Below are 12,305 nucleotides of genomic sequence, written 5' to 3'. Positions count from 1 at the left end.
AGAAGGAAAACAATAATCAGAAACCGAAACTCAGACCAAGGACAAGGGCACTGCTTCACGTCAGGGAGCGATGAGGTGACAAACATTACTAGGAAAAAAGTTAGGCAGCGGTCCAACTCTGCCGAACCGGGCTTCACTTAGCGAAAGCTGTCGGTGGTAGATGTAGTTGAAAGAGATGTGTCACCGGTGGCTTGCCTTTGTCGCTTCTCTGCTTCTTTACACCGTCTTTTGCCAAGTTTCCCTTCTAATTCTTCTGAGGTTTCCGCCGCTCGTTTAGCTTTGAGAGTCTTAATTATTTCGCTGACGAGCCCGCTCACGGTGAACGATGTCTGCCGGATGGTCAAAAGCGGCTTGCCATAATGTTCGAAGGTATAGTTCACTAAACGTCCGCTCCTCAGCACGCTCTCCTTCTGCACAGCATCTAAGTGAAGCGCAGAGCTCTGGTTATATAACCCCCATACCTAACGTCATAACTGTGAATTGAATCATGCGACACAACCTGATTACTACATGGCTTTCTTAATGCATCTGCTGACAACCTGTGAGCTCAGAATTTCATGTCAAAGTTCAAGGTCACAGCCCAAGGTCAAATGCTAAGGCCAAAAGTAAAGGTCAAAGTTCAAGGTCACAGTTCAAGGTCAAAGGTGGTCCACAAAAACCACGCATGGTTAGGTATAAGTGCACACCAACACTAGCCATGACTTATCTCAAGGTCGTTTCAAGGTCATTTGGAGGTTGACGGCGAAATGCGTCCCAGCTATATTAGTGTAGCTTTCCCTACAAAACACTCGTTCTCAGGTTGAATGGCTGAAGTAGCGAGTAAAAGTGCTCTGTAGCGCCACCACTCGCGCTAACCAAGAAGCGGCCAGCACGCGTTAGACGGAACGCCTCTCCCTACCAGGCTGAGCGGAAGTGGTCTCTCCTTTTCCAATGCCATCATCACAACATGTAATAAATCTTGCCGCCGCGGTGCCGCGTTATTTGGTGACCCGGAGGACATTCTGAGTTTGTGCATCCATCTACCGAACCACAGCGCCGATGCCTCAGTTCGTGGCCGTTCAGCCACTATGCCTGCAGGCCATGACTCAAACGGCAGACGAGTGGCACCTGACTACGCTCGACAATCCAACTACTCTACGGCTACCGCCACTCCGTGCTGACTAACCGGTAACCTTGTTTGTTCACGTCGAAGCCACCTTCGGAAGGAACGGCTCCTCGTTCCAGGCTTGGCGCCATTTCGTGATACACCGGACGCTGCGATGCGAGCTCTTCGACCGGCTCACCGTGCCGCCGCCTGACAACCACCTCTACGACACGCTGAAGACTGTTTTTTTTTTTTTCGAGCACTTCTGCGTGCAGTCACTTCATTGCGGTACGGCATTCCACTCTCCCCCAAGGGCATCAAGCTGCATCCACGGGATGACGCTGCCACTTAACCATCGTCCTCGTTCCCTGCCGAACCCCAGCAGCTTACAACCGATGCTCCCAACACACCTAAATGTGCTCTTCAGCCAGTCATTCCTCTAAAATTCGAAGCCTACACCGGCGAAAACTCTTACTGGGATCATCTCGACGCCAGACGCGCTCTCCGACCATGTATATGACAGAGCGCACTCCAGCGGCATCCAGCTGCTAACGTCGCTCTCATTGCGCGAGCACTCCGACCTGCTCCAAGCGGTGAACTTGGCCCTTTTGTGGTGATGCGTGCCTTTTCTGTGGAAGGCGCTGTTCTGACGAGCTGTACATTGACCCAAGCAGTGTTAACAAACCTGCGACGATGTCACAGCGAGACCGGATTTTCTCACGTCGGCGTCATGTAAACGGCTAACTAGGCTAAAGAGTCGCAGCGGAGTCGCCTCGACAACAGGGTGCAGATCGAAACGCGACTGAGCCTCCCAGAAATGTGTGTAAAAACCCGAAAGCCCGTCGATGCGAAGCGAGAGAGAGTTCTTAGTGCCCCGAACTGGCGGTAAAAAAAAAAAAAAGCATTTTCTGCGCACCGGGTAAGTCGTCGGGAGAGTTTTCTTGAAGCATGAGCTGCCGAATGCGCTGAAAAACGGGCAATCGCTGTAGCCTGAGGCTAAAGGGGCCAAGCCTTAAATTTCCCTGCAGCTGCGACGCAAGGTGGCACCACAATCGAGAAAGCTTCGATGGACCGCCATGTAAACACTGGATTATCACAGTGACCTCGGATTCAGCTCGCTCTGCTTTTTTCGCAGCCATGTAATTGCTGCTACGGTCTCGTAAGTACCCGGGGGTCTACAGGGTGCCACCTCCCCACCCAAGGTCACCGCACTGCAGTGCCACCACTCGCGCTAGTAACGGAGAAAAAAGGGGGCGGCAAGCATGGGCTAGAAACAACGCATCTTACTACCACTGTGAGCTAGCATCGCAACCTGCAATTAACGTAGCCGCCGCCGCCTCATGACATTTTATGAATTGCACGAAATAACCTAATACAACCTGAAAATTTTGTTCCGAACTGCGAGCGGGTAATAACGTGCGGGTAATGTTTGTGACATCGAAAATGAGTTTTCCCGTGGGAGTCATCTGGAATAAGGCCACGTAAACGGTAAATTTTAAAATCCGTTTGCGCCGGAAGGAAACGCTCTAAGGCTGCCAAACTTCGTGGAAGTAAGTAGTGACGAGAGAAAAATTTGTCGCATAAGTGTATTTAAAATGTGGTAATCTTAAAAAAATCCTCTCAGATAATCTTAACGCGCTCAGTTTTGAGAGCGCACATAAAGACAAAGTTTGAGAAAACAGAATGCGACCAGTGCTATCGTTTTTTGCCTTTAACTGCGCTTTCAGAACATAGTATGCCTTACTAACTAGCCTAGCAGAGAACTTTGTTGAGCTACTCTTTAACATGCTAGCGTACGAAAAGGCAGCAGTTGTTCGTGCGCATATAATCGCCGTGTAGCGGGTGTCTACTTGTATACTGCCCTGCTACATCTTTCAAATCCGGCGCAGAGATGAAATATGCTTTGATCATACTCACAGCTTATATTATAATGTTTCTGGACCATGCGCAGTCATCATAACTGACAGAGCGTCTTTCTTAAGAGCGACAATATCGGTTGTATTGAAGCATTAGTAACTGTTACAGCATTACAAATTTTTCGAGCTGGGATACACGCCCTCCCATGCATGTAAACAAAAATGCAGTGTTGATCATACAGCGTGAGAAATTTAATGGAAGAAAAAGAAATACAAAGCATGGGGAGTCCAACATTGAAGACGCGAAGCCCGGCATCAATCAAGCCAGCGTTTTAGACAGACTCAGGAATGCATAGTTCATGAACTGTTGGGGAATTTGAGCTGTGCATATTAGCCGCCGGATTTCTGTTTTTTTCACGCGCTCTAAAAGGTGATTAACTTTGTAGACGTTTATTTGTGAAGCGTTACTGCTGTGAAGATATGCGTACGAGAAAGATTGGTAACACTTGCTTCTATGCCACCCGTGTTACAACCTAGTCTGATTTTCTAGCAAACGTTTACTCAGAAAAGTAGAGGTCAGAAAGCACTAAACATTGTGAGCACTGGTTTATTTAACTGAGTAACAACAGCCGATGGAGGGCGAGCCTCACGGGGTGACTGGTCTCCACTGGAACGGTGACATATCATCCGTTTCTGCCGTTAAGTCCGAATGTTCCAGAGTGAGTCAATGTCTTCATAATTCCCGCGTAGGGAAGTTTCAGAGGTAAATACTTCAAACCGCGCAGTTCATTTATTAGTGTTCGAAGCGTGGACCGAATATCTTGTTTACAGAGAGGATGAGCATTCAAGCTAACGATGCTTATGTGGGACAGCCAAATAAACACGGCCACGCGCCGATGTATACCCAAGGATTTGGCTTCAGTTAGCCACGCACTCTTGGCGTCCGCGCACATCCACACGCGCGCACCGCTCCACGTGTAAGATTTGTTTTCCAGGCGCGAGTGCAAGCGAGAGTCCTTGGTATTGACGCGTGCGCTCTAACGGCCAATACGAAGGATTCTTATACTGGCGCGGGCAGCCAGCTCTAGAGCAATTAGGCATGGTCTGAACAAGAAGAAGTGCCAACACTGGGGCACCGAGCATATGCTAAAAGCCTTGCTTTTATTATGTGTTCAGTCGACCTATTTATATAATTGTGACGTTGCCTCGCGGTTCCAGCGGCATCCGGTAACGACATGTGCAGACGCGTGCGACCGCGTCAGCAGCCAAGGTCAAGATTCCCCTTCTCTCTCTCTTTTTGGCTTGAGAGCCTACAAAGACCCGGCGTAAAAGGGATTGTCTGCCGGTTCGAAGAAAGGCTCATCTGGCTTACGGATACGGCGTCGAGCTGATCCAGCTGCTACTGTTGGGCAGACGTGAGAACTGCGCGAGGCTTCTGAGGGTTTCAGATTCGTTTGGTGGCGTGTGCTGGATTTTTGTATGTCTGATTTAACTCTGCGGTGGACTCTCTAAGAATAGTTATCCATCTGTGTGGGAGCTTGGCTGCGTCGACAACAAAGTTCATCTCTTCAGGGGAACAAGGGTCAGTGTCCAGTGCCTAAACGGTGAGTGCACAGATCACCCCATACTTCTTGCTTTAAAGCGGTAAGAGTTTACGATGGGGAGATAATGCCAGCAAAATCTATTCAAGCATATTCAGATGACTTCAGGAGCATATTCAGAAGCGTCTTCCATACGTGAAAAGGGGCGAGTCATCCAGCTCAGTTCAAACTATTTGCACACTAAGACCGCTCTAGCGTATACAGTTACGCGCGTGAGAAGGTTGAAGGTTTGAGCTAAGTGGTTCGCACTTTCACTGAGGCAGATGGATCGCAACTTCCACCTGCTTTGGCAAATTTTGACAGAACGATCTCCAGCATATCTAGCGAACTAAGAGTTTCAGCAAATCACTTTCAAGCATTTTTATCTGTCAGGCTTTCTAGAAGCATTTCTAAGAAAGGTATTGAAAAAATTCTCTTGTTACATTGGCGCGTCCAGACTTCTTGCACTGCATTTGGTATAATCCTGTGAAGTGGAAGAAAAATTTACTTAGTCCCTGTATATCATTTCTCTAGAACAGCGCAAGCGATACCGGTGTGAGTTCTTTTCACTTTGACAAAATAAAATGAGTTAGAAAGGCTATCAGAAGTCTCGTTGAAAGGTGCGCCCCCGCAAATACTCGTAGAATAGTCACGCAGCAAAAGCAAGCTACCTCCAACGCAGCTCATCAGGCGATGAATATCTCTTCAGACAGGAAGTAGTACATGGTGTCTTTTCCAGCGGCAGTGTTTTTTACGGTCAGAACAATGCTCCTGTAATGCATGAAATGCGGCATGCTAGAATACCTCGCCTCTGCAAGCTTTTATGCATAATTCCATGATCTGCGACCTACCAAATCTTGAGAAATCGGTAGTCAGTGCACAGACTACGCTACCGGCGTAGAATTTTTCTGTTGCTAACTCTATTGTTTCGTTCTATTCACGACTTCCCCCAAACTGTGCATTCCCACAGGGCATCTTCATGCCCGCTCACTGTTCAGTACCGAATACTTCAATCTCAGAGCGCATGCATTAATTAACTGACGTTCAAACTCTAAATTTTACGTCTTTATGCCATATAAGCGCGTTCTGAGTTTCGCAACGACACAACAAGCGTCGTACCGCAGGCGACAGACGCTTGTTTCCAGATTTCGACAAGCAAAAGAGCAATAGAAAAGCGTAACCACGCGGTCTCGTTGGTATCAAACATAAATCAGACATATCAAACATAATGAAACCGAGCACAAAAATGGGCGCACAAGAAGCGGAAGCACAGAGGAGAGCGCCGAACTAACAAGTGATGTTTCATTGAAAGATGGCCGACCCAGGAAGCCAAGCACCCTATGCGTATCAGGCGCTCGAAACACTCACCTGGAACGTGACCTAAAACACGCTCAACCTTCAGGGGGGCAATGAGCGGACAGAACAGTGTGTTTATTTCATTCCTACACGCACGCACCCTTTTTAGTAGGTTAATTTCTAATTCGCAAGTGGCACAGATGGTGCACTGATGCACGTGCGACAAATTGCAGGTTGCTGTTCTGGGTGCCTGATATGCATGTGTTGTTTGGTTTCCTGGCTCGGCCCCCTTTCAATACATCACTTGTCAGTCCTGTGACGTCCTGCGCACTTCCCCTTCATGCGTTCCCGTTTGTGTCGTTGCTTTCACTATGTCTGACAAGAACGATGCGGGATGACGGGCCGGACGAGAAGAGTGCGCGTGTGAAGTGAAGAAAAAGAACACGAATGAGCATGCCTTCCCAAAGCCAAGAAATATTCCAAAAAGCGAAAGGAAAGGGGAAGGGCACAAAGTGAGGTAGCCTTAGCTTTCTTTTCCCGTTGCAGCAACGTACGGCTGTCTTCACTTAAATTTTGTTCTACCCAAAACTGGCTCTTAAATATTTATTTTGTATTTATTTGATTTAGGCTTGTTCATAATACGACTGTATGAAGGATAGATATATATCGAGTTAGTAACAAGTATCAAGTGAGCATACTAAGGCGTAGAACTGTGGATAGGGACAACCTGCCTGCAGGCTTTTAGGCAACAAGCCAGAATGATGTTTGGTTGCACCATATTATTGCATCACACATTTCAAGGAAACACCACAAAATGCGCAGTTATGGAGGCTCTAATAAGGCTGGTCGAAGCCTTTAGTACCATATTTCCTTGTTGACAATGCTGCTGTATAGAAAACAAGTGTTGTTCACTTCCGTGTTTTCCTTCTTTTTCTGTTCATTCTCTTGGCGTAGTCGCCAACCTACAAGACCACTGAGGCTGGAAACCTGAAGTGCGACTTGGCACCATGACAGAGATAGACAAAAGAGAACGTCCTGAGGTCGAGAAAAAGTACCTGGAACAACTCCGGCAGCTGATCAAAGGTACAGTGGCCCGGATAAAACTCTTCCTGCGGTAATACACTTTTTTAAGCACTCATAAAGCCGCTACGAGACCGTTCTTTTGAACTTAAGTCGCATGCTTTGTCTGAGGAAGGCTACATGCAATAATACGTTACACTTCATAACAGAAAACTCGGAGAGAGCAAAAGCATTGTCATGGCTGACATTGTACATAGATAGAGACACGAAAACCTAATATTAACACCTAGTTCAAGCGTGTACGCTAGTTTCATCTACGACTACCAGGAAACGCGCCGCAGGAATACTAGGAAGCAATGCCTATCTCTATTCTTCGTGCGAAAAGGAGAATAAGGATTTTGAATTCACTTGTTCTTGTATTCACAGCATGAAAAGGCCTGCGCATGATGCGTTGAGGTTCCAGCCGCACTTGAGACCACCGATAATTTCTTATTTGGAACTACCGGCGTCGTACCTATGTAGCTTTGGCTTTATGGCAGCTTTGAGCACTACAGGAATGCGTGCGAGATTTAAGCTTGCGCACTGTTTTCACCCGCCATGTCTTAAATGAGGCGACTTCTTCATCGCATGTTGCTTGTTTTTAGTTTTATTTGCTTCCTGAAAACAGTGCCGGGAAGGCGACGATCATAGTGTGTGTGAGCTATGACAGAGGGGCATCCAAGAGTAGAAATGTCATTAAGCAAGTCATAATCGAAAACTTCACTTTATATACTTAAATCATCCATGCTGCAAAACTTGATTTGTGCCTCGCTAGTCTGCGTTCGCAGATCTGTTAATTTAGTTTATCTTTTCTAGAATTGAGCTACAGCGCAGAGGACTTGGGCACTTCAGCGCACTTAAAAGTACATTCCTTACCTTTGAATTTCCCGGTTTTTATCAAATCTGTCCTCCATACAGGCGGCACAGTATACTATGCCAACCGATTTCGAACTCACAATTGCGATCACGAAAAGTGCACCTGTTAGCGCTTGCTTGTTAAGAGTTTAAATCGCTTGACACACTATACGGCACCACTTCGTGTTTGTATGCGCTCTTGTATTTCACCAAAACATGGTTCAGGTACGTTGGCACAGTAAATGGTAAAGATTTTCACGACAGTAGCTAGCTTGGCTCTTGGTACTCTTAGAAGTAAAGAGCGCGAAAGTTAACTGTCCTGGGTTTTCTTATTTTTTGTTTAGGCTATAGTGCCATTCCGCTGTAAGATATAGGGACACATTGTGACTGATGTAATATCAGCATATAATACACACTACTACTGCAAGCATCTTTCTAAAATGCATGTTTTTTTCTTACAGGAGAGGCCGGCTTACGCGCAGCTCCAAGTGACGATGCGCTGCTCATGTTCCTTCGGTCTCGGAAATACAATGTGAAGAAAGCCTTGAAGACAATCAGGAACTACTTCAGGGTGCGCAGGGACATGCCAGAGTATTTTGACAACCTGACTCCATCAAGCATCCCGTACCAAGAGGTGTTCCACGACAACAAGCTCATAATGCACGCGATAGAAAGAGACTCGGAAGGAAGAGCGGTTGGGATCTTTAAGCTTGGTGAGCACCCGGAGTTTCAGCTCTATTTTTAAGCTGTTATTGTACTGCATGGGCACTACTGCTAACACTGAAGAGTTCTTTATGGGGCAGAGAATAAAGTAGTTTTTAAATTGCTTTTAACTATGTTTCTGGAGCGTAGGTAGTTGTTTTCATCCTGACCAAGTAGGGCACATAAACAATTCTGCTCTATTACCTACATGGCTAAACGCACAATTCTTTTCAACTTCTTGGTCACATTACGGTACATATAGTAGCTGGTAGAGTCAGCTACAAAATCTTTAATATGTGACACTCGATGCACGTTGAGCGCAGTGACATTCGAGTGCATTTCTTCTACAGGTTCTTGGAGTGCCGATATCTGCACTATGGACAACCTAATGAGGTGCCTCTTGTTGGCTGCTGAGTGTAGCCTGCTGGAAGCAGACGCCCAGATATGCGGCGTCGTTGGCGTCATAGATCTCCAAGGTTTAGGCGCTCATCACCTGATCCATCTCACGCCTTGGTTCCTGCGAAGGCTCATCACTATTGCCCAGGCAAGTAGAATTAATTAGATTAAATTCCTGAATCTAACTGATGCCGACTGACTTTTCTTCCTCCTGACACCTGTCTTACATTCACCTGCGGCGAATTGTTTATGGGGTAATCTGTCGAAGAAATTTAATTTCTTCGCTCCAAGAGCATATTGCATGATATTGAATGGCGCGCTGTGTAAGGAGCAAAGGGGCAGTTAAGCTACATATAACTATTACTGAATTCATGACAAGACACAAATTAAACTGAACTTTTTCCTTATGTTGCCATCTATAAACTTTTGACTGTGAGTGTACATGCCTCATTAGCATGTGGCAGCTTTGGTAGCATGTGCATAAGCGAATTTCGGGAGAAAAGCATAAACAAGAAATTAGATTGTTGTAAACTATACCTTTTAGTTTCAACGTGCTTCGAAGCGTTTGGTTCTTTATAGCCGAAAAGGAGAATAGCTTTTGTGCAGGAAGTTAACGAAGAACCTTGAGTTTAATTTTGATTTTAACGCCAGACAAAGCAATTATCTGCGTCTTAAATGACTCGTTGTTATACTGAAGCAATGACCTCTATTAATACACCAATCACAGCAGTGGCAGCAGCGCGACAGCTTCAAGCATGGCGTAATATTACTTTAACTATCAATCAAAATGAGTATAACGAGCATGCAGCAAAGTTGCAGAGCTTGCGGCCAATCTCTATGCACATATCTATCATGTTGCTCAAGTAGCAAAAGTAACATCTCAGTTACGTTTATTTCGTTCTGTAAACCTGAACAGAAACTGAAATTGGACTATATGAAACAAAAGCGATAAGCACGTGTCGCCTGTGTTTCCATCGCCCGTTGTGATGTCCTGCAATACGAACGCTATTCTATTTTCTGTAATGACTGGCCTATCCTATAACGACCTATCACTACAGTTGGACCAAACTTCCATTAACGAATAATAAGAAGGCCGACCATTAGAACTGCTCCAGCCACTTCAACTTCTAGTTCTTAAAACCAGACTTTTTTGTATAAGAAAAGCTGTCCGCAAAATATACCACCAATTAGAACTTGAGAACAGCGCTTTCTTATTACTACTGAATGCGTATCGCAGCTGTCAGAAACATCCTCTGTAGCTCCACGTAGTCTAACTCCTGTAGCTCTGACGTATTCCTCAGAATTTCAATTGACGAACGACATTCTTTTTTATTACTATTTCAGGACTCTCTACCGGCAAGAATAAAGGGAATCTACGTCGTCAATGTTCCAGCCATCGCCGAGGTCGCAGTTTCCTTCCTCCAGTTTTTTCTCCCATCGAAGCTGAAAAGCAGGGTAAGAAAAAAAGAAGAGCAGCTTTCCCCAATTTTTCTAGCTGCAATATGACAACGCCTATTCTGAGCTTTATTCGTCAACGCACATTGAAAAATAACTACACCTCAGTAAAGTGGCGAGTTTATACATCTTCAAGATTCGCTGATCTGATCGTTGAAGCATTTGCTAGTTGCTAAATTTTTTTTATAACTTGTGGTAGCACCAAGGCGTGAAAGGAAATTCTTCGCAGCAATGTGATTTAGAGTAAACGTTATGAAGGAAAGTCTAGGTTTACAGCATTCATCTGAAACGAATACTGCCCCGCCGCGGTGGCTCAATGGTTACGGCACTCAGCTGCTGACCGGAAAGAGCGGGTTCGATCCCGGCCGCGGCGGCCGAATTTCGATTAAAGGCGAAATTCTAGAGGCCTGTGTACTGTGCGATGTCAGTGCACGTTAAAGAATCCCAGGTGGTCGAAATTTCCGGAGCCCTTCACTACGGCTTCCCTCATAGCCTGTGTTGCTTCGGGACGTTAAACCCCGATAAACCATGGAGTGAACACTTCTAAACCGATTTCTGTACATGTGTGTCACACTCAGACTCTGTAATAGCGTATTTGAAGTGCAAGTGTTATTCAGACCAAACATCGAGCCCAAATAAGCTGAATTTTGACATTTTTATTATTAGAGTCTCTGGCCAAACTGCTTACAAAAACGAAAGAGAAGTCGTAATGACCAAATGTTAAAGAGCCGCCTAAGTGGAATTGTTCTTGTTTGGTGGTTTAATACCGGGAATTTGGGCTTGAAAAGCTCTGGAAACCGATAGAATTAGCGCTGCCATAAAAGACAAGGTGGTGCTTACCATATGAAACTTGTGTCTTTTTGTGATCTCTTGCAGCTGCACTTCATCGGTGGCGACTTGTCGGAACTGCAAGGCGTCATTCCTTCAGAACTGATACCAAAGAACTGCTGCGGGACGCAGGAAGACTTTGACTTCCACAGACAACAGAATTCCTTCCTCGAGAAAGCTGGCCACTTCGATAACATGCGACAGTGTGGTTACACGAAGAAATGAACTACGGACGCTTCGTCATTTCAAGGAGTGACTCCCCGTGACACAGCGGGTTGTTTTTTTTTTTTGTGCAGCCCCTTTTTCTCACTGCCAGCGGACGATACACCGCTTACGAGCTGCTCCCTGGTGTTCCGCGAAGCATGGAATGTTTAAAAGGCTCCCGGGCGCCATGTTCGGGAGAGTAGAACGCGCGGACTGCAGCCTGTGAAGAAGCAAACGCCCCCGTGTATATAGTGTATATATATAGAAAATGATCTGTGCGATGTAATAAAGCGGTTTTGTTCATTTTATATCTCTGTCTGTCTGGAGAACAATGTGGTGGTTAGCAGCGAGGTCCCTCCTGCTGCAGCCTTCAAAGCGCCCATATCTTAGCCACATATTCATCGACGACAAAGGTACGGCATCGCTTCCCTCAACCACTTGTGTGTACTGCTAACAGATGGACCCCGACCCGTTTATATAGCGATAACTGTGGTCTGAGACCTGATTGCTTTTAGGTCCAACGGCTAACCTTAAGGGTGTCTGGCGACAACTGCATCAAAATTTTAAGATACAACATAAAAAAAATTTCACCTCGAAACAATAACCCATGGCCCGCGGTTTAGCTCATAATTCGGCAAAAGAATAACCCCCCCCCCCCCCCCCCGTTAAAAGCAACATTCTAGTGTTTCACTAGGTTCAACTAATCAACCAAACAAAACTCTCGCGCATATAATTTCATCTTGCGACTAGCTTTTTCTTTAGGTAACCAACAGACTGTTTGTTCCCTTGTCGCGGAGGGGAAACAGTGTGTGGCGGTCATATACCTGGACGAAACTTCACTGCAGATTTAAGTTGTGTTCTACTGTGTTAAAAATTGATTGTACCGCTCCTCCTGGCTACGTTGATGTTTGTTCGGCAGCAAACGAACGAAAAAAGAAAGTTAAAAATGGAACATTCCTTTTCCGCCGCAATATTCAAACACGCGACGTA

The 12,305-nt window shown here is 45.8% G+C and overlaps 1 protein-coding gene across 1 annotated transcript; it reads left to right on the top strand.

The window, feature by feature from the left end:
- The first annotated feature begins 4,261 nt into the window (after positions 1–4,261).
- On the top strand, positions 4,262–11,623 carry LOC149371059 (alpha-tocopherol transfer protein-like). Its single transcript, XM_089564526.1, has 6 exons — positions 4,262–4,544; positions 6,771–6,899; positions 8,192–8,443; positions 8,783–8,976; positions 10,173–10,283; positions 11,160–11,623. The coding sequence occupies exons 2-6, from the start codon at positions 6,824–6,826 to the stop codon at positions 11,334–11,336; spliced, it is 810 nt and encodes a 269-aa protein (XP_089420652.1). The 5' UTR covers positions 4,262–4,544; positions 6,771–6,823; the 3' UTR covers positions 11,337–11,623.
- The last annotated feature ends 682 nt before the right edge of the window (positions 11,624–12,305 follow it).

Source organism: Amblyomma mixtum, chromosome 1 (genome assembly GCF_055824585.1).
Source record: "Amblyomma mixtum isolate Tamu chromosome 1, ASM5582458v1, whole genome shotgun sequence".
Classification (NCBI taxonomy): Eukaryota; Metazoa; Arthropoda; class Arachnida; order Ixodida; family Ixodidae; genus Amblyomma; species Amblyomma mixtum.
The sequence above is the reverse complement of the archived record's forward strand: the minus strand, read 5'-3'. Positions and strand labels throughout refer to the sequence as shown.